Source organism: Epinephelus lanceolatus, chromosome 20, assembly GCF_041903045.1.
Source record: "Epinephelus lanceolatus isolate andai-2023 chromosome 20, ASM4190304v1, whole genome shotgun sequence".
Lineage (NCBI taxonomy): Eukaryota > Metazoa > Chordata > Actinopteri > Perciformes > Serranidae > Epinephelus > Epinephelus lanceolatus.
This window is the reverse complement of record NC_135753.1, coordinates 29,596,638-29,619,149: the sequence shown is the minus strand read 5'-3', so window position 1 is coordinate 29,619,149 and position 22,512 is coordinate 29,596,638. Positions and strand designations below refer to the sequence as shown.

Sequence of the window (22,512 nt, the reverse complement as noted above, 5' to 3'; positions counted from 1 at the left end):
ACTTCTAAATAATATTAATAATTAGAGTTAATATCTCTATAGCATGGTTTTATACTCTCTGACCACTGGAGAACAGTGAAGATAATTATTTAATGGTCCTATCTTCCTATCTGATTGCCTCAGTTTGGTTAATGTATTCTGAATGTATTCACTGGGCAACTTCATAAATTGTATGTGTTGCTATTCCTCTGTGTGGCCACTAGAGAGCAGATATTTTTTACACTCAGCTCCACTGTCATTTATGTAGAGTGCCCCAGGAATGAGTCCTAAGTAGCCCTGAGGAAAATGCTAAGTTAACGTTTAGATAACTGTGAAGTATTGTTTGAAAGACAGGTGGTTATATTTAGGGTACGGGTAATTGGGCTATTCACACCTGTGCTTTTCCTACTGTGCCACGTCTAAATGTCTTCCGTGGGGGAAAAAAAAGCATGTTAAGTAAAACAACGTCTCAAAATCAAATCTGACTCACCAGTCTCATTTAATTCTTCGGTTCAAATGCTTCAAAGTCTGCGTTTGTTTCCCTTGTGGTAGATCGAACCATTGTTCTGAGTAGAGTTTCACTCCAGTCCAGAGGTGGCGCTAATGAGCACTGTTAGTTGTCATCCGCCCGGAATTACCGTTAGACGAAGAAGAGGCGGGCGGAAGTGGAAATGTTTACTGAGTGTAGCCGGCAGATATGCTACAAAACATTTCACTTGAGCTTTGAATTATTTGCTTAAACACTACGTGTGTATATTTGTCGCTGCATTTAACGTATCGGAGTCAGAAGATGATTTAAAGTTAGAAATAGAAAATTAAAAAGGTAAGGCCAATTTGGGAATTTGCTCCAAGTTAGCTTTTTTAGCACTATGCTAATGTTGATGCTAGCCCAGTGTAGCTGCAGCACGGTTCTGTGTTCAAAGAAAGGTCAATTTAACTCTGCCTTGCTGTTTGAAAATCTTACACGTCTCTTAGAGCATGACTTCAGATATTTAAAACATCTTTAGTATTTGTTCTTTAATTCGGCAGCGCTCATTTTAAAAATTACACGATTTACAGCAAGTTAACGGTAATAACGTGTAAGAATGACTGCATACTTCTTATTAACCTTGTGCTGATAATGTTTCAAATATTTATCCCACCTCGTTTGCGTCGGGGATCGAACAAGACAGTGTCACCAACGATTAAAAATTGAGTTTGAGCTTAGTACTCATGGCAGGATTGTTGTATTCGTTTGTATTAAATTGAAAGAGGCTTCAAATTTCTGGTCTGCTGAGTTGTCTGTAATCTGTTTAACTGTGGGATCTCTCTGCCTGCTGTCCTACAGGAAGATGGACAAGAATGAGGACCTGGTCCAAACAGGCGCCAATAAAACTCTGCTTATTCGCCACCTACCAGCTGAGCTCAGCCGGGATGAGAAAGAAGACCTCTTAAAATATTTTGGAGCTGAGTCTGTCAGGGTTTTCTCGAACACCGGTCGTTTGGTAGGTTGTGCCTCACTCACACCTAGTGAGCCTTTACCTCTTGAAATTCATTTTAGTTGCTGTCCATTCTGAGCAGACTTTTTTATTTCCACAGAAACACGCAGCCTTTGCAAGCTTTAAAAGTGAGAAGTCAGCAGCAAAAGTAAGTTATTCATATAGTGTCTGTAGTTTTATGACACTTTAGAAAAGCTTTGCTTGCAAACGCTCAAGCTAAGTTTCGTAGACGTCATCTAATTATATCTAAATCTGTCTTGTATGATGTTTAATCCCCATTACATCTGTTTTAGGCTTTGAGCAGGCTCCATCAGTTAGAGATTCTTGGTCGCACACTGGTTGTTGAGTTTGCAAAAGGCGAAGATCATGTGACCGTATTAAAGGACCCACCAGTGTCAGACAGGTAAGATGCTGCAATCACATGAATTGAGACACACTTGATCTGCACATACTGTCGTATCAGAAAAGATACTTTTGCACCTCATGTATGGGCTTCTAACCTGTGAGATAGAGCCAGACATTGGTGTCGGTTGTGCCAATTAAAGATCATCTTGTATGTGCTCCACAGACCAGAAATGATTTTCCACAAAGGGATTTTATTAGCAAATGATATTTAATCAGATTGACCTGATCAAAGTGAAATTTAAACATGCTGTGGAGTGAAATCTATACATAGTAATTATTCTCATCACCCAGTACCAATCAAGGGTAGGAGCTGCAGTTGAACCCCTCTTGTAACATGTTTACTTTTGTTCCTACAGTGGTAAACGTGACAGGAAAGAGGAAAAGAAACAAGAGACCAAGCAGCCAAATATTCCCCTCATTGAGACGGGCATTGCACCTGGCCTTGGGTGAGTGTTGAATGTATATCCATAAGCAGATTTTGAAAGCGCTGGTATGATATGAGCAAATCTTGATGTGCTGATTCTGAATTGCTGAATGGGAAAGGGCATTCTGTTTTTATGATTTGTTGTTTGGCTGATAGATTTGTAAGGTCACTTGCACAAAAGTCACTGACATTTAAATGCCTCAGTTGTACACAGCAAGTGGGTTTGTGTGTGTTATACTTGAAGGAATATTTAGCCCCCAAAGGATCATCAGCCTGTGTTATGTTGAATATGTGAAGAAAACAGTTTCTCACATGCCTCTAGTGAACGATGAATCCAAATCAGAGAAGATTCTTGATGAATTTAAGTTAACAGGGTCCGAGTTTTTAACAACAGATAACTGTCAAAACATGCATTTACAAACCCACACAACTTGTGCGGTATGATCCAAGTCTAATTGTATGCTCAGTACTTCCCAGACAGCCCGTTCAAACAGGGAGTAAAAGCCAGACTTTGACAAAAACAGCAATTTTACTTTGCTGAACACGGGAGCTGCTGCTTGACTGCTGCCTCGATTGGGAGTTTGTTTGTGTTACTGTGCGACTTAGGTGTTTTAAAGGGTTAGTTCGGATTCACCAAGGTCAGATGATAACACAGGCTACCGATCAAGGCAGTGGTAGACCAGCGGCTTCCTTGTCCCTGAGCATATGACTGGATACATGAGACTTGGATTATACTGAAGGAGTTGTGTGAGAGTTTGTAAACTAATGTTTTGATAGTTTTGGTGTTGTTACACGATCGCCTGTGATTTTAATTCCTCAAGAATTTTTGCCATCTTTAAATTCTTCATTCACTGGAGACTTGCAAGAAAAAGTTTTCTTCTGGAATTCAATGAAACACAGGGTGTGTAATTGATACACAGATAGTCATCTTGGGAGCGAAGTATTACTTTAAGACATAATGTTGAATTTTAGTATTTGTTCTTATCCTCTCTTGTTAGGTTAAAACAAACAATATTATTACATTCTACACTTTGGTGACAGCTCCCATTTCCAATTACCAAGTCATTACCCACCCATATGATACCACATACAATTAAATATGCATGAATGATACATGCTGTCCAAACCTTGTGTTGTCAGTATATGTGTGTGGAGGAGGCAGCCTGGAGGCTAGCTGACAGTAAACCTGGATGAGAATCTGAGAGCAGTAGTCAGGAGCTGTCAGTGGCCTTGTGTCCAATTAGATGGTCAGGCCGCCATTGAGCGCCTGACAGGCCGTCTGTCCTGCCAGTTGGTGGGACCAGGTGGTCTTTGATACCTCTCGCTCCAGTACTGACAGTCTATCCTGCCTTGTGCTAAAATGAAATCTGGACCTCCCAGTAGTGTTCACCACATCATGATACAATTCAGTTTGCTTGCTTGATTATGCATTTGTAGCATGGATCAATACCACACTGATTGTTTATCGGAAGCCCATAATTGGAAACAAATCTAATGAGATATCGTGATTGAATTCCATACAAGTCTCTGCAAATATATTTTTCATTCTTTGTATTAGAGAGTTCTGTTGTACGAAAGTTAAAATACTACTGAGAGACTTTTTTATTCAGGCAAGAAAGAATATATTTAGGGACAAAACAAAGAAGCAAAGCTTGATGTCTGAAAGTTACATTGTTTCTAATGAAAAATGCTTGATTTTAATAAATGTTTTCATTTGGATGTAGTGATTCATTTATTACATTAATGTATCAGTTATAAAATTATGCAGACTTTGCTCCATCGATCTGTTAAAAGAAATTGAATCAGTCTTAAATGTTTAAAATCCAACACACAGTGATTGTTAAAACAACATAATATTTTCAGGGAGGGTTTGTTTCTGTGTCATTATGCTGCCGATGAATGTTTGCAACACTACAGTGAAACGTCTAGGGCTGCCCCCAGCTAAGAATTTTCCTAGTTGATCAATAGTCATCATTTAGGGCCATTAGTCGACTACTCGCCCGCATGTTTATGATATTAATGTAATAATTAAATGATATATTTTGGGCGGGGCAACACAATGGTTTGAGTTGAAGGTGTGAGAAAGAATAGTATCAGTAACATTGTTAACACTGTGCTACATTACAGAGAAATACAAAACTGTACTAAATAAATAAATACAAAACCTTCATTAATATAGGCCTATATTTTATCTACAAGTGCACGTCACACACTGAGCGAGCCGCCAGTTAATGACGCTGTGGGGTAATGGGCATGTAGCTACTTCCATGTTTCAGATGATACATCATGTTTGTAGTCGACCAATGAAGATGAGTTTACATATCACCTTGGGTTCGTCCTTCACCTTCTCAAAATGATCCCACACTTTGGATTTCCTGCCCGACACGTTATTAACTAGCCTGTGGAATAACCGCAGGTACCAGCCCTGGAAATTAGAGGCCGTCTACATGCCGCATCTTTAACCACCTGGAAAATGGTCGGACACGTTTGTTTTATTTTCCTCTTTTTTTTTCTGCAACCAAGCAACAATGAAATCTTGCCGACTAATGACCTTTCTGGTCGACTAACATATGGTCGACCATTAGGGGGCAGCCCTAGAAACTTTGCAAAACTATGTTGAAGTACTGTCACTTCAGTACTGGGAACACTGCTAATGTATACAACCACCCCTTAAGGCTACCCAGCATTTCCAGCAGTGAACAAGCAACAGTGGAAATTGTAGCCTGTCTGCTTAGCTAGTATCAGTTTTACTACCTTATTAGGGAATTGATAATATTAAAAAAACACAAAATCATGGTCTATATGAGGGATAGGCCGATTGGGTCAATGACAGTGTCATTGTGCAATAGTCCACCTTCCACCTTGTCTTCCCCTCTCACTGTCACTCTATCAAACACACCACGCACTACGCATCACTCTGTCCTTGTCTCAGTCCTCAGCCCTGACAATTGAGCTACTATAATGCATAAAGTTGGTCGGCTTGGGTTTTGGTGGTTGGTTAATGCATTCTTTTGTGGGTTAGGTGGTGCAGATTGGTGCTAACAACAGTATAATCGTCAATCAATTATATATGACAATGTTCACAGCGACGTTTCACTGTGGACATTGTCATATACCTGTTTAGTAGACATTGCCCAACCCTGGTCTATACAGTTTTATGTCACAAATGGATATATATAGTGTTGATGTATAAGGTTTCTGGAAAAATGTATTGAAAATTTGCTAATGAGTTGCATAACTGGACAGAATCCTGTGCTGTAAAATACCTGACAAACCAAGGTATACCATCAAGTTACAATGATTTGTAACATTGCCTGCAACAGCCTCATCTTCTAATACAGTTCTTCAATAAACTGATTTCAGAAGTGTATTGTTTATCTCCCTGATCCTCAGTTACATGCTAATTCCAAAACTGAACTATATATTGGCCAGTTCCTTCTTCTCCATCCCAGCAGTACTGCTAACAGATTTCTTTGTCATCTAGCCAAGTGGCAGATTAAACAACATACACTGTACCCCACCTTAAGTCTTTGTTTATTAGGCCTCAGTAGATTTAGATTTGTTCTCTTGTGCCATGCCGAGTCTTGGCTTATAAAAGTTATTATTACACGAGGACAAGCTTTGGTGCTGACATGGCTTGCTGGTCCCAACGTCCCTTAATGGCTGGGTTTCACATTTTGTTGGCTGAGTGCTTGTCATCTAAAGAATAAGCTGCCTCGCTAAAGCTCACCGGCTGGACCACATATTCATGTGTCTCCATTATTTTGACATATTTTGTGAGTTGTTAAGTGAGGAGGATATTGTGTTTTAGGCAGTGAGTCGCAGCTACGCAGTTTCTTTTTAAAGTAATTTTGTTTTTTCCTCTTACTCCTTCTCCACAGGTTGAAATTTCAATTGAATCCCTCTTTGAAATATTTATACCCACCACCTTCTAATGGCATTCTGACAAATATAACACATGCCCTCATCAGTGTGCCAAAGTTTTATGTTCAAGTGAGTAAATACTGCTTCTTCTACATCACTTTATTCTTTGTCCAATACCTGCACAGCTTTGATATGCATATGCTGGTCATCTGTGTGTATTGTGTTTGTATTTTTGGATCTTTTCATATTGTCCCTGTATTTCCTTTTTTGGAAAGTGGGAATTTGTACAAAAAAATGCAAATGTGACAACATTTCTAGCCTTCAGATTCATATTGTAAAATGGAAATATGAATATCCCAGAGGTTTTTGAACTGCATCCAACCTCTTAAAGATCAAACAGCAAACATTTGCCTTTTAAATTTCAATTTGGGGAGCAAGTATTAATAATAAACCATAAGTGGGAGGCATGAGTTATGGGTTTAACATTTCCCTGGGAGCCGTGCTGCCTTGATTTTCATCACTGCTACTTCCAGCGTTGGCGTCTTGGTGGTGCTAGTGTGTTGCAGAGGAGCTGCCTTCATGCTCAGCCTCACTGCTGGTATCTCACTTCAGCCTCAATCTCACCTTGATCCTTGTATTTTAAATGAAAATGCAAAAGCCTTGCAATCTGTTTTACATATGGAGCTCGAGTTACAGGCTGCCTGTTTGAGAGGCAGTATATTTATATTACCAGCTCCCAGTCAGCTTTTGGTACGAATCTTTAGATACAACCATCACTGTTCTGATACCCATATCTCCATTATACAGGTACTACATCTGATGAACAAGATGAATTTACCATGTCCGTTTGGCCCGGTCACTGCCAGACCCCCTATGGTAAGCTTGTAAATACTGTTGGATTAAGAAAAACAGGCAAATGCCTGAATAGTTTGGTTTGGATTTAAGTAGTTTGATGTAAAACAAGAAAACTGGTGTTATATAGAGGGGCAGTATTTAGGGGGAAGATGTATACAAGGAAGGAACTCAGCTATTGAGGTTAACCAGCTCCCAGCATTAGAGGACTCTCAACAATTAGTGGCTTATTGATTTAGTAACACTCTGGGGTTTTGGTGACTCCATTTCTGTGCCACTAACCATCTTTTCATTTACTGAAATCAGTGCAGATGTTTTGCTTAAGATTAAGTGTTAAAATAGACATTTAATTTTGTGTGTGAGCATTGGGACTGTGTGCAAGTACATGGGAAGCCCTGAGTACTGAAGGCAGACAGTGGACAAGCTTGTATTCTGGCATGTGTTTAAGTCTAAAATTGTGCATATATAGATATTGCTCTTTTTGAAGGGAGGTTGAAAATGCCAGTTAACCCTTTGAGACCCACCATAGATCAATTTTTGTAATTTAGGGGGAGACAGTAGGTCAACAGTAGATGCCACACGGAGGTGGTGAAAGCAGGGATCGTTAGAACATTATGATGAAAGTATATGATGACCATTTGCAGGCTCACTTATGCCTCATAAGTTGTTGCAGCATTTTTTTGGTTGATACCATTTGTTACACAGATTTGGTACAAACATAATTGTTAATCACCACTCAAGGATTGATAAGTCGTCAAAAATCCCTCCAAAATACCACATTATGACACCAAAACCTTGAGACACACCACAGTAAAATCCATGCTTGGATTTTGAGTAAAAAACTTCAGACATTTGGAGTTTACTGTAAGAACTGCATTTTTCAGTGAGTGGCTGGTGATACTTGCTCTAAATGCCCAAGGTCTCTAGTTTGTGGTTGTTAAGTGCGATGCAGCTATGATTATTCAAGAGGTCAAAATAGGTCATTAGAGAGGTCAAGTTTCTCAGAGGGTTGACGGAAAAATGTCTTATCAGCAGTACATTTGCTTGTTCCAGCTTTTCAAGGGTAAGATTTACTGTTTTGCTTTGTCTTGCATGAGTGTAAAATAACTTGTCTGCTGCTTTTCTGACAAAATAAGCAATTTGAAGATGTCACCTTGGGCTCTTAGAAATTGTGATGAGCACTTTTTCACAAATTTTCAGCAGTTCATTAACTAAATGATTCCTTTAGGAAATAATTATCAAATTAATGGATAAATTATCGTCAGATAGAGTTCTGTAAACTACACCACTCACCACAGTCATTTATTATTGGTGTGGGTAATATTTGAACACTTTGCATAAGTCTCAAAACACCTGATATCAATTCTCCATGCTGTGATAATAAACATGTGGCAGCCATGCCTTAATAATTCTATCACTTCTGCTCTCTGCAAACCAGTTCATCTTTACCAGGTACCTTTGCAAAGACCACACTTGTGAAACCTGTCAGAGGAACCCAGGGGCATTTGTAAGCTAAGCCATGTTTTTGTCTCCTGCAGTTTGAGCTGCTGCCTCCTGCACCACCCATCCCCATGCCTCCTCCCTTCCCTCCTGACTACCCACCTTTACCACAGGAGGAGATGGAGCTGTCCAGTGGAGAGGAGTCTGAGTATGAAAGTGGGGATGAAGAAGACAAGGAGAGGTGAGGAGCTGTTAGAGAGGAGTCGTTGCTGCGTAAACATTTTCATGAGGACAAAGACTTGACTTCCATTTTGTTTTGCGTCATGTTTCCGCTGCCACTCGATCCAGTGTGTTAATGTATCATTCAGAAGTAATAATGTTTCAAGAAGCACAAGTGGCTTGAAGGGAAACGTCTTTAAATTCCAATGGGTGAGCAATTTTTTGTCCAAGGTAGACATTTTTTCCCTTATTCCCTATGCTTGCTTTATTTCAGGATTGTTCGTCTGATGGGCCTGGTCAACCAAGCGTGCAAGAGACCCTTGAGACCAAAAACAGCTTCAAAGAGAAAGAAGCCCAAGATCAAGGATCTACTCTATGCTCCCAAACCAGACTCTCAGAGGTATGCCAAAGGCACTCATGCATGTCACAGTCCTCAAGCATAGACAGTATTCATAGGCAGCTAAAAAAGGAGGACAAAAACCTCCAGACAATAAGTCTTCCTCATAAAGACAGCCTTTTGTGGCTCAGAGACTTATTGTTTCAGCACCACACATGCACACACTCCCTTAATGACGGACCACAAACTCTGTTTCTAAACTATAAATACACACACCACCCCTCAGTGTCTCCAGGCTGCATGTTTGTGGACTGGGAAATATCTCTGGTTGACCAGAACAAAATATCCCAGCCCTTAAGCCGCTCAGGAGCCAGGTTTATTGTGGGTACTTTTTAGAGGCTGCTGTTGAGGGGGAGTTGTGATTGTCTCTTCTGTACTCAGTGCTCCGATGCTGCAGCCCTCCGATGTGTTTGAGCAGCCCCACCCCGCCGGCCACAGGAAAATTGAATTCCACATTTCGGTTCCAGAGGTGGCAGCCATAGTGGAAGGAAGTGGGCCGGGTCAGCCTGATGAAGAAGGCAAAGGTAAAGGCTCCCTAGTTTGACCTTAGATACCCATTTCCTGCAGCTTGTGATTTTATGTAGTCTATTGATCTTTTTTTTAATTAATTTTGATGACAGAGAAAAATGTCCATCCCAATTTCCCAGAGCCCGAGGTGATGTGTTTGAAGTTCTTGCTTTGACTGACCAGCAGTTCAAAACCCCAAAAATACTTCAATAGTTCATAATGATTTAAAACAGAGCAAAGCAGCAACATTTAACATTTAATGCTGCGGTCAGCAGTTTAATTTTGGCGTAAGTGGGCAAAAATCCAATCGTAAACTTTGAGCATATTGTAATTTAGTGGTCTTTCGGACTTTCGCTTGGCTCAGTTTTCAGACTTTAAGAGATTTAGCCAGTGACAAGAGATGTCAATCACTGCTGATCAAGTATGAACCAAGATTATGTTACTGCATTGCCTATTTCTCACCTCAGGTGTTTTCAGAAACATATTTTAGTGTACTGTTTAGCTATAAAATGAGAGTTTGTGACCCGACCACCTGGTTGAAAACAGTCAAGCCAAAAGTAAAGCATCAGCTTTACCAGCCTGAGCAAACTTTCTCATTTTACAGTTAAACAGTACACTAAACTATGTTTCTGAAAACATTTGAGGTGAGAAAAAGGCAATGCAGTAACACAATGTTGATTCATATTTAATGAGCACTGCCTACTTTGACAGTTTGACTGCAGTTCATGAGCAGTGATTGGCATGATTGAAGCTGCATCAGACTCGGCTCTGATCTGTTGGTTTGTGTTTCTTGTAAATGCATTTATGGGGTCTAAGAGGAGGCAGAGGAGCATGTTTTTTTATCTGCCTCATGCACTGCTGTCAGGATAAAGTCACAGTTAAAACAAACAGAAAAATTGTCTTATTTGCTTAAAAAAGTTACCTACTGTAGCTTTAAGATCCTTGAATTAGTAGATATGTAGCATTTGTCTGAGAAAAGCCATCAATCATAGAAATAAAAAAACACAAACGATTATTATTCTACTGATAAATTACTTATCATTCAAGATTCAAGATTAACTTCATTTTTCTACAAGGTGAGAAATTCGTCTTGGGCTCTTCACCCATGCTGCAGCCATAAAAAATACAACATACATATGCGTAGTATAGTACATAAACAAATGGACATTATACACCAAACATAACAATAATTAAAATAAAAAATGATAAATGAATAGCATTAAGTGCTAAAAATACCTGTACAAAAATGCAAATTATCATAATCCAGTCCTTACTCTGGCTTTATCTGCCATTATTTGTTGTGACATAACTATCATGACTAGAATAAAGTTTCCCTCTGGGTTATGTGATATCACTTTACGAGAGGCAAACCATAAGTAATGTCAAATCAGGTCTGCACTTGCCCCGTCATTGAGATCTGAGTTTCTAGCTAGAGTTTCAGCTAACAAGTATTTTCATTCACCTGACTGCTGGACTATTTCCTGAATTAATCCATTAATCGCTTGGTTTATTCAAAGTCAGAAAATAGTGGAAAAACACACATTTGAAAAATGTACTTACATATTTATTTGATTATCAATATAGGTTCCAATTAATTTCTTGTCGACTGATTTATGGATTAATTTACTCAAAGTTTCAGCTTTAATTTCAAATAACGTCCACTGTTTCCTTATCTGTTACTGATTATATGCATCTTGGGAAGGAACTTGCATAAAGAAGCAACAAAAAGGCTTCTTTTACAGTCTTTTACAGCTGGCTAGTAAAAGTAAATCAGACCAGGACTATAGTCTGCACATACATTGGAGGATCTGTATAAAAAGTGCACTATATCGTCTCTTTTGAGCCAGAAAGGCACCGTAAGGATTTGATTATTACTATACATCATGTTTATTATCACTTTGAAGCAGGAGGGGGTTTGATACTCCTATTGACATAAGTTAAAGCCCTTACCATGGGTGAAGTCAGAGCCAAGTGTTACACAGCAGTATATCACAGCAGAAACTCGCACCAAAAAGATTTTACCATTATCTGTATGAGGAAAATGTCATTGGGGGCACAGTCTGTGTTACTTGTCAGCTGTGCAGTTCCCTGTTTGCCTTATCTCCCTTCTCTCTAGCTACAACTTCACTCCCTGGCAAGCCCCTGAGAAGTAAAATAGATCTCAAAGTCAAACACAAAAGATTTCCTAAAGGCAGGGGAAAGATAAACTATGACAGGTGGCTTTTTGGATTAGTCTTGTTTTGGGGAAGGGGTGTGTGTGTGTGTGATCCGATAAACAAGCTATTTAAATGGAAAGGGGAGGTGGGGGACAGATAAGGAGGAGGATAATTTTGAAAGCAGTGATCTAGTTCTCTGCCGAGAGTGTATCAGAAAAGCTCCCCAGCACTTCTTGCTCCAGTGCACACACACATACACCTTATGTGGATGACAAGCTTTTTTTTTTTTCCTTCCCCCTCCTCGGATTTGTACAGGCTCACTGCTCTTAGTAATTCCATCTACAACGTGTGTGTGCGCATGCATGCTCCTCAAAAGTCTGTCAAGAGTTATCCTTCCCACTGCCTTTCAAACTCATGTTTGCAAAACAGGAATGGATTTTGATTTGATTACAGTTCTTTATTTGACATAGACTGAATGTGCTTACGCCTCACTCTCGAGACCGTCTTCTTTCAATTATCAGCGCAACCAATTTCACCCAAACATTTCTGCCAAAGGACAGCGTTTATCGTATTAAACCCTGACAAAGAAATTATTTTCAACTCAATCAGTTTATAATGATGCCACGGTTAGAAATTTTAAACATCAACATGTTAAACTAATTGTGACCAAGAGGATTTGCTTCCACTCTCCCATCCTGAGCTTGTTTGGTTTACTGAAGAGGATAAACATTGTGGAAGTGATTACTTCACCATCTGCTATTGTTAGACACTTTGAAAACTTCCATCTGTATTTGTGCTGGAGGGAGAGTGTCCTCTCCCTGTTTTTTTTTTTTTTTTTTTTTTTTTTTTAATCATAAAGCAATCCAGCAACTTAGCACACATAATTTGAAATACCGCCAAACTGCTGCCAATGTTGTTGCCAAAATAAATGTAACAGTTTGATAAACTGTTTTTAATGTGGTCCATGAAATTCCTTTAACAAACTGTGTGTACCCCTTTCAGACGTGGATGAAAGGGAGCTTGCCCCCAGCAGCAGTCAGGAGGTGGCAGAGGCAGAAGGTTTTGGGAAGCTTTACCCCAGCACCCAGGCGTTACAACAGCAAGAGGAAGACAGCGACGATGATGATGATGTCCCCAAAGATGTCATCTCCAGAAAGGAGCTGGAGAAAGGACGACTATCAAGAGATGGTAAACAGGATCTTTTTAAGCAGCATGGAGGCTCAGTGGTTAGTACTGAGTTTTCATGCGTCCTCCATTTTTTGTGTGGATGTACTGTAAGGGTTTCCATTTACTCCCACCCTAAAGATATGGATGTTAGCAGCAAGAAAGTAATATCATTGCTCTTAGCTAATGAAGCAACCAGCAGAACTGGTCTTAAGGACTAGACACACTGGCTTCAGTTGCATTTGAACACACCGCAAAGACTACAGCCAATGACCGACTAGCACTTCCGTTCTGCGTCTTTGTGAGAGGAAATATAACTCCATACCAGCAGGTGGCAGTAGTCTGAATTCATCATTAGAACTGGAAAACCTGAAGACTGACAGGACGGATTCAAGATGCTAGTTAACCAGTTAGCAACAGAACCGAGTGTTAAAAGAACAAAGGATATTTACAGCACGCTGGCAAACAAAAAAATTCAAACCTAACATAACAGGCTGGTTTCGATCTCACATCCTTTAGCCGTTTCCTCACTTTTGTTTCTCTTCTCGTGCACTGAGCTGATCTGCCAATCAGAGTCATTTCGTACACCAATGGGTGCCACCGTCTTTGGCGCCAGTAAAACATGCTGAATCAGCTGGAAAAAATAGGGCCAACTAGTGGCAACGATGCAGAGCACACCGCAAAACTAGGGCAACACATGCTCACCGACAGCCTGACATTGACCAACAGTGGACTGTCAGCTTGGTGTGTCAGGGCCGGAGGTAAAAAAAAAAAAGAAACATCTTAGATTTTAATTTCTTAAAATTGAGGGAAACACTGAATAATATAAGGAATTAATGATTAGACATTTCTGTTTAACATAAACAAACGTTTTATTTTGATGCTGTGCAGTGCAGATTGATACCGTGCAACAGCAACCATGTCAACTTAAAAAGAAAATAATTTTAATAATGAAAATAATAAGAAGAACTTTATTTGTGGAGCACTTTTCAGGCCGAAAGCACAAAGTATTTTCCAAGGTGCAGAAAATACAAAACAAAAGTGATACTACTAAAACATAAGAATATACATGCACCTACACCAACATATACACTTAAAGACATGGCTGCAAATGCCAGTTTTCTTTTAATCACATTCTTCTTCTATCCTCACAAATCCTGGTCTGTGTAGAAGAGATGCAGGGAGAATGGAGGCAGCAACAGTGGTTTGTTTGAAATGCATATTAGAGAAATTTGGCAGTTAGTTTGAGCAGTAAGAGCCGTCATGGCTGAAGAAAATAGACTAGTGCCAACTGCAGAGAATCAAACTTGACTAGAGAATCTGAGAGATCCCTCAGAGAAAGAAGAGCGAGTCCTAAAAAGTTAAACATCAGCATTACCTTTGTTAGATTATAATCACCCCAAGATGACGAGGACCGAGGAGAGTTGTAAAATAGTTGTTCAGCTTTTGGAATTGCAAATCCTGCTGTTGATAATTAGCTGCTGCCTGTCTTTAGTGCCTTGTTATAGTTGGACAGAGCCCAGTGCAGAGTGCAAAACATCAAAGCAGTGACCACTCGTTACCAGCGGTCTCACCAAAAACAGTTGTGGATTATTACCTCTGGCCACATTCAGACAGGATCACAAAGCAAAGTGGAATCCTAGTAATCTTAATATGATCATTTGTATTGATTAAGTGTCATCTGAATCTGGTATGTGTGTAAATGACCTCAGGTGAAATTGTTTTCAAACCAACATGACTGAGATTGTTGGTCAATATTTAACTGAGGTTGTCAGTCAGTTCCTTTGTTTTTTCTCTCTTTCCTTCCTAAAGTGAAGGATTGTCAATAGAGAGACCCTTGAATTGGATAAAACTGCGCTGCGATTTTAGTCACAAGGTTAAGCTGCTTTAATCAATATTTCATTTTAACAATGGATCAAATTACTGTGACTGTGTAAGGAATTTCTCCTAGTGACAAACCAAAGGGAATTATTGTCCCACTCTGCAGTTCCTCTCAGCCTTACAGAGCATTTTAGCATCTTTCAGCACATTTTTTTGTGTGTTGTTTTATTGCTCCCGATTTAACCCCTTGAATCATCAAATCATTGAGAGCCTTGTATGTGATTAAAATAACTTTAAAATGAATTCTAGTGCAGGGAGGCCAAAATAGGTGTGATGTGTGAGGATCATTTTGCTTCGGTCAAAAGTCTAGCTGCTGAATTTTGAACAATTTGGAGCTGATTTATAGCTCGATTGTTTAGGCAGCTGAACAAGGCATTACAGTAGATAGATGAATAGCAGTTAATGAAGGCCAAAACAAAGCTTAAAGGAGAGTGAATGCTGGACTGACCACTCAACACTAAGGTCAACATTAAGGTTGCAGTGATATACTTGTTTTAAGGTATACCTTAGCCTGAAAGTTGGTGGTTATCACACCGTGTGCATTTGCTTTTCTACGGTATTGAAAAAAATGTAACTGGACAAACAATCTTCTTTCAAAAGGGAGACTTTTTACACGTACTCTAATTTTAAAAAATAGTTTGTGTTTGGTTTTTTGCCAAAAAAACCCTTCTTTTTTAATTCCTTTATGGCTCATCGTGACTGATAGTATTAATAATAATTTTATTTATTTAAGAATTTCCCCTCAGGGGGATTAATAAAGTAAATAAACTAAACTAATAATTCTGGAATACCGCAGTGTTTTCTGAGACAGTTATCATACCGCGAAAATCTCACACTGTTGCGACCTTACTCAGCATGACTGTAAATGTTATTTCATGTCTACTAAATGTCCAAACAGGCAACTTTTTGTTAACTGGCTTGCATTACTAACTTAAAGGGTGATATCAATGGTGTGTTTCCTGATGATAGCAGAAAAAATCAGTTAATGCAGGTTTAAGCATGTTAAAGTGAAGGGTTTAACTTGTGTAATAAACTTGGTACAACTTTGGTGTGACGACGATGTAAAAGTGAAGATATTCCAACTCTTTAAATGCAACCATTAAAAGCCCCTCCACAATTGATATTAATATCTATACATCCATTAACATTAATATTCAGCCTGTTAGAGCAGTATTAATGAGTAACTGCAGTTACATTTGCAGCTGCATTTTTATGAAAACACCCAGTCTGAATAGTGCTTTGGTTCTTAAATTTAATCTCTCAACTCTTCACCACGTAAATTCACATTACAGGACAGTTATAGTTTTCTATAATGCGAGTCTGAGAACAAATCTGGAAGTGTACATGTGGAAACAATTTAACTTTCTCCACATTTACAGTTTCAGGCAATCAGAATTTGTTTTCCTGACACGCAGCTTATATGATTCAAATTAGTATTTTACGTCATAGTTTGTGTACTTGCTGAGCGTGAGTAGTGTTAAGTGTAATTCTTTGTTCTCCATCCCACTGACACACAATGTTCAGGCATGTTTCCCATTAAGGTATGCTACACACTAGCTGAGGAATGATCGGGCCAAGTCATATCTAAAATGAACTGGCTGGAAGGTGTTGGGATCAAACATGTAATCATTGCTTTCATGTCTCAGCGCACCTCTTAGCCTGGTTCTTCAGTCTGCTCCGTCTTAAATAAAACATTGAGTGGATGGTATTGAGTTGCAATGACTTTGAATTTACCCTTATGTATGTGCGGGCAGCTCTGTGATGATCCTTTGTACCTGTTTTTGAAATGCACCTTGCATCAGGTTTTTTTCTTCTTCTCTCTTTTAAAATAGAGATAAAAAGGATGTCTGTGTTTAAAAATTATGAACCTGGCGAGCCAACCTGCAGACTGTACGTGAAGAATATTGCAAAGCAAGTGGAAGAGAAAGTAGGTACATTTATAGCACTTGACCCACTTTGGTTTTTCTGGATATGATGCCTTTTCTGGAGTTTGAATTTATTGCTTAAGACATGTCATCGCGTGTTTTTAAATGTCAGAGTTTAATTTTGCAGTGAGGTGCATTCATATTCATATATTGATTATTTCTCATCATTTGTCTTCCAGGACCTGAAGTACATCTATGGGAGATACGTCAACCCTTTGTCAGAAGCCGAGAGAAACATGTATGTAAACCACCACCCACATGATTTTGATTTCTCATCGGCATGGCTCGCGTGTCACTTCACTCTGTCCCATCTCCACAAGCTATTTTTGACTCTGGCAATTTGTCACTTTCCTTTGAGAGTTTTTAGTAATTCATGCTGACTGTGTGTTGTGTTATTAATAAGTATCTAACCTGACATGGAGATCATGAGGGACATTTTATGTTTGTGCATCAGCAGTACTTCAAATGAATATTCCACCTGAGTCATCAAACTGAGCTTATGTTGAGTGGAGGGCCAGACTCTGAACACAGATGTAGGTGATAAACAGGGAGATGCAGCTCTGCCAGACAAACAGTTTGTCCTTTGGTAACCCATCTCTACATTGTGCCTCTTTTACTGTTTGAGAGTTTCTACAGTTTGTGAATTTCTTATGATTAAACATGAATGCAGATAAATCTTAACTTCTGTATTAGCAGAATGTTAGATGTCCTTGCTTGACCCAAAAGTCTGCAGGTTTTCGTTTCTCGTTTCAACCAAACTCAGACTTCACTGAGCAGTGACATGTAAACTTTTACCTTACGGTGCTTTCAGACCTGGAGTCGTCTCCTTTGGTCTGAATCAGGGACTAATTTTGTCACAAAGTTGTATAATTGCCTAGAGTTGATTCGTGTTCTCACGGCAGCATTTACAAGCGGATCAGATAAAATTCCTTGTGCGAGAAAGCTGCTCTTGATTGGTCAGAATTTCCATGTGGGAAAAATCCAGGAAGTAAAGCAAACGTTGAAGAAGAGTACACTTGCAAGATAAATGTGACACTTTCTAATGTCACAATGGAGGGACAACTACGCAGGTTGATTTTAGCGCTGCTCATCGTGGACTATATTGCTGTCATTGTTCATTTTAGTCAAACCATACAGTTTGAAAACGAGGCGCGGCTCCAACTAGAAAACAATGTTTTGATGCATTGGATGTGCTGAATGTGCATATTAAGGCAGTACAGGAGGAGGTGCACATTAATAATCCTCCAGGACTGTAACATGCTCATGTTTAACCCAAACAATGTGTCATGTGACTGCAGTTGGTTCAGATCCAGGTCGGAACACGTTCTCACCACAAATGAACTGCACCAGAGTTTGTTTGTAACCGGACTGAGACCACCTCTTCAAGAAGGTCTCGGTCTGGTTGTTTTGGTGCACACCTGAGTGTTATTGCTGTGAAAGCACCTGACGAGTAGGTTGCTGTGTTTGTAGCCTGTGTGTATGGTGATTTTGTCAGAGGACATTGCATTCATAAAATGATGATTGGGTCAGCCCGTCAGCCCTTCGCCTTGTAAATGTTGGCTATAATGCAGTTTTATTGTTTGCTAGTTGAAAATTGGAGGAAAAAAGAGGATATTTTTATATTGTTGAGGTGTTTCACTGGGGGCAGAGTTGTGGACGCAATTGTTTTCACACAAAAACAGCGTTTCAAAATGATAAGATGTACATTTGCGCATCTAGTTGCTTCACTTTGGCTTAAGTTGCAAATCAGTAAAAATCAGTTGTTTGAAATAGAAACCTGCAGACTCTCTGGTTAAAGTGACACATAATTGACAACCTCTGTTTCATCTGGTTACAGAAACAGATCCCTTTTTCCTCTTGTAACACTGAAAAGCTACAGTATAAGGTTGACTCTGCTAGGCCACAAGCCCGGAGTGATAATGATGTGTCCCTGCTGTGTTTTTTTTCCTCAGGTTTGACATTGTGTTAATGAAGGAGGGGCGGATGAAAGGGCAGGCCTTCGTAGGACTTCCCAGTGAGCAGAGTGCAGAGAAAGCCCTGCGGGAAACCAATGGCTACGTTCTGTATGACAAACCCCTCGTCGTCGTATCCTTTTACCCCCTCTCGCAAGATCAAACGAGGACAGGATTTTATACGGAGTGGAAATCCAGGCTTAGGTTATTTGGAGGTGTTGGACACAAAGATGTATATAAATTGTTCTTTTTACAGGTACTTTTTTTTTTTAAGATAACTCATAAAAACCTATTTAATAAGAGGAATATTCATGTGCAAACTTAAGCTGGTAGTGGACACACATTTAATTGGAAACAAAACAAAGTTACTTAATTTTTGTGCAACTTCCACCTCCTGTTCCACAGCAGCAGGGCATTTTACATTAAATTAAGAGATATAAACACTTTGCTCACCAAGTTCGGGGCAGTAAATTGTAGTATATGAAAAGTGAATCTCACAAGTGCTTAATTAAGAAAAGATTTAGGCCTGGTATATACCACTGCACAAGATCAGATGTCACTGAACATACACAGCGGGGCAGTGGGAGGTGGTGTGTGAAGATTATGAGGTGGACACCTTCCCTCACAGATGTGTCGTTGGCCTTGGTCCTCCGTGCCTTCAGGAGGATGAGGACTAATTTCTGGCAGCCCTGAACCGCCACCTGTTTTTCCTCAGCTCAACACCGATAATTGCACATCAACCTTTGAACCTGTCTAATGGAACAAGGCTATTGATTTTGATGGCGTTTTAATGTGCATCCCATAACCAATTAGCCTGGCGACAGCATATTAGTCTTTGACTTCAAAGAATGAACTTCAGAGTCTGCAGTGTAATTTAGCTGGAGATGTTATCCCACATGTAGCTGGTGTTCCAGGTGAGGTGACGGTTGTCATTTAGGCACCATTTAGACATTTAAGAGGCGAGTTGAAGTCTTGAAATTTGATTTGCTAACTGGAATACAGTGGTTTATAGATTTTTAGGCAGTATGTTGGATGCACAGTGAACAAATAGAGCTCTAAGATGGTATATTGCTTAGATAAAACTGCACCAGTTTACATGCATGTATTGTTTTCTGCACATCCATTGTGTAGGTTTGCTCTCTGAATCCTTGTTGGAGTTCAATTTTATTTATAAAGCCCAATATCACAAATCACAATTTGCCTCAGAGGGCTTCACAGCATTCGACATCCCTCTGTCCTTTGGACCCTCGCAGCAGATAAGGAAAAACTCCCCAAAAAAACCCTTTAACAGGAAAAAAATGGTAGAAACCTCAGGAAGAGAAACTGAGGAGGGATCCCTCTTCCAGGAGGGACAAACGTGCAATAGATGTCATACCGAACAGATCAACATGATAAATTTACAGTAATCCGTATGACAAAATTATACAAAAAGAAAAAGGCCAGCCTTACGTATGTATCAAAACTGAGGTTATAACTTAGGTGGATGGGGACAACCAGCAGCTAGCCAACATGAGTCCTTTTGAATTTTAGTTTAGTTTTCGTAGGTGCTGTACAGTAAAAAAAGAAACGTGAGAACATGTTACTCTAAGTGTGCTCAAAGGTAGCAAGTAGAACCTGTGTTATAAGATGGACTGGGATTGTTTTGGTGGGGTTTATTCTATTTGGAGCATCATAAAGTCGAGCAAGGTTCATTTTGGTACAGATGTCTTTTTAAGCAGTCATAGGCAGAGGACAGCCGGTCCCAGTTTAGATTCCCTATAATGATTTTTTCAGTGCTAGCTAGAGACTGCAGTATGGCACTTGCCAGAGAATCCTCAAACAGCCTGCTACTAAAATTAGTGAGCTGGAAGAAAAAAACCTGCACGAAATGCAAGTAGTTTAAAGTGTCAGGTTTATTAAGAGACAGCACTACGTGACAGCCTTTCACACATCCATCCCCTCCCTTCTTTTATTTAACCTGGGACGTCGGTGAAACCTCTGCAAAATGTATCAATCTGTGAATGACAGTAGCTGTCACCGAGTAAGTGAGCCAACATCCGGAAAGAAGGAGACCCGAGCTATTAAAAAGGTCCATTTTTGGCCAGTAGTCTTCTGGCATTTATGAGCAAACAGCTGCAACCTTTTCTTAAATTAAATTCATATGAGGCAGCAAGTGTCACAAAGAAGAGGGCCCTGTGGCTCAGAGCTGCTGCATACAACTCTGGGAGTACTACATGATAGTATATGAAGCTTGTGATTATCCGTCTGTGAACTTGTGCCAAGAGCTAAAATTGGCTTTATACATTTGTTGATGCCCAAAATAGACTTATAGTAGAAGGGATTACTGATGGGACCAGAGGAAGGAGCTGATCTATCGACTGTATGGATTCGATTTTTGATTAATTTTAAAGAAGCTGTAGGTCCTCGCCTGAGAAAGATGCTTTATCACGTGAGAATGTTTCCTGCCTACAGACCTTAACTGTAAATTCACAGCAATTTGCCAGATCTGCCCGACCAAAGGAAGACAACACAGCTACTAAGAAAGGACCAAAACAACGATGAGCTCAACAAGTGAGTGAGACACTGAAGCATTTGGCGATCTGCCTAAAGAGAGCATTAAGCCATAGTGGATCTGCTCTGTATGTAGAGAACAAGCCTTATTATTCTTGTAATGGTGTTTTATTTTTACATTTGTGTTTACACTTTATTTATTCAAGATGCCATGGCTTGATATTGTGGCCCAGCAGAACCATTTGTATCCTTATTCTGGCATATCCTTTGGAAATAAACACAAAAGAAAACGGGGGCAGTTTATTTGTAGTTAATGTGGCACAATTGGAACTTGAAACAACTCGATCTATAATGTAGTCTAAATTTAAAAGGACTGAGTACCATGTTTTGTTCCTGTAGCTTATTGTGTCTCTCAGTATGTTGTCTGTAAAGCTGTGCTATTTTAGAGTCTCTCAAACGTCTCTTTACACTTCTCTCTGCCTTGTTTGACTGAATTTCAGGTGATGGTCCTCAGATGTCGTCTTCTTCTTTTATCGCTGAATAAAATATTTTTATTAAGATAACTTTTGTCATGTTTTCTTCCAATCAAAGCTTTAAACATGTGTCACCATTTTTGTGTACGCTTCAGTCAAACTATCATCACTGATTATCTTTAGTCCCAAACTTAAAGTCCTGGCAGCGGAGTAAACACAGACTGGTGAAGGTATATGAGATCTAGATTGGCTCTGCAGCAGATGGTAGGCTGTCAACACAGTGGAAAAACCACAGTCCTGAGGAGACAGCAAACAAACCAAACAGACTGCAGTCTGTGGGAAATTGCTGGGACTGGGTTAGCTTACCTTTACAATCCCTGGCTGGCCCCATCTGTGTGATTATAGAGAGTAAACCTTGGAGGGTGAACTTCTCCCCTCAGCAGCCATCATAACTGAAGATTTGGAAATCAAATTGGTTTTTGTCCTCTTTTGGTGTAAGCAATACTGGGAGTGTACTGGGTGCATGTCAATCTCAGCTAAATTAAAGTTTGTGATGTCTGATCTTCAAGACGTCTAAAGCGGGAAAACATTAAATTGCTGTGGTGAGCGTCTGGCCAAACACAGTGGGGTTTGATTCCGTTTTACAGCACTTTGGTGGTTTGACGACAGACATAAAAGCAGATCCACGTTTTTATTTTGCATCTGGTCCTTCCAGTGGCAACTAGCATGTCATATTTTAGCCAGAGCCAAAAAAGATCTGTTTGCCTGCACAAGGTAACAGAAATGTGAGCATCAGAGAAACTCAGTGCTGGTATCTAAAAATAGGAGGGATGGAGCTTACGAGTACACCGACAGCAGTAAGTTAAAGAGATGTAGATTTTTTCGAAGTTGAACACAAGCAAGACA

At 39.7% G+C, this 22,512-nt stretch overlaps 1 protein-coding gene across 4 annotated transcripts; it reads left to right on the top strand.

The window, feature by feature from the left end:
* The first annotated feature begins 630 nt into the window (after positions 1-630).
* rnpc3 (RNA-binding region (RNP1, RRM) containing 3) lies at positions 631-21,693 on the top strand. 4 transcript variants are annotated; one of them, XR_013488245.1, is made up of 16 exons: positions 631-802; positions 1,307-1,463; positions 1,558-1,605; positions 1,751-1,860; positions 2,219-2,308; positions 6,168-6,279; positions 6,958-7,026; positions 8,541-8,683; positions 8,936-9,061; positions 9,440-9,582; positions 12,724-12,909; positions 16,599-16,697; positions 16,871-16,929; positions 18,644-18,776; positions 21,116-21,193; positions 21,634-21,693. XR_013488245.1 is itself a non-coding variant. In XM_033638143.2 (16 exons), the coding sequence occupies exons 2-15, from the start codon at positions 1,311-1,313 to the stop codon at positions 21,182-21,184; spliced, it is 1,536 nt and encodes a 511-aa protein (XP_033494034.1). In that variant the 5' UTR covers positions 637-802; positions 1,307-1,310; the 3' UTR covers positions 21,185-21,193; positions 21,634-21,693. The 4 variants fall into 4 exon arrangements, 2 of the variants coding, with proteins under 2 accessions (XP_033494034.1, XP_033494035.1); XR_013488244.1 differs by having other exon boundaries at positions 21,340-21,693; XM_033638143.2 differs by having other exon boundaries at positions 637-802; positions 16,599-16,693.
* Positions 21,694-22,512: the final 819 nt, after the last annotated feature.

What these genes read in the sequence shown, in the direction of transcription:
- rnpc3 (XM_033638143.2), top strand. Translation starts at nt 1,311, where the DNA reads ATGGACAAGAATGAGGACCTGGTCCAAACAGGCGCCAATAAAACTCTG. An exon ending in TGCCAAAGTTTTATGTTCAA is followed by an intron (nt 6,280 to 6,957) that starts GTGAGTAAATAC and finishes TCCATTATACAG; the next exon opens with GTACTACATCTGATGAACAA. An exon ending in TCAGAAGCCGAGAGAAACAT is followed by an intron (nt 16,930 to 18,643) that starts GTATGTAAACCA and finishes TTTTTTCCTCAG; the next exon opens with GTTTGACATTGTGTTAATGA.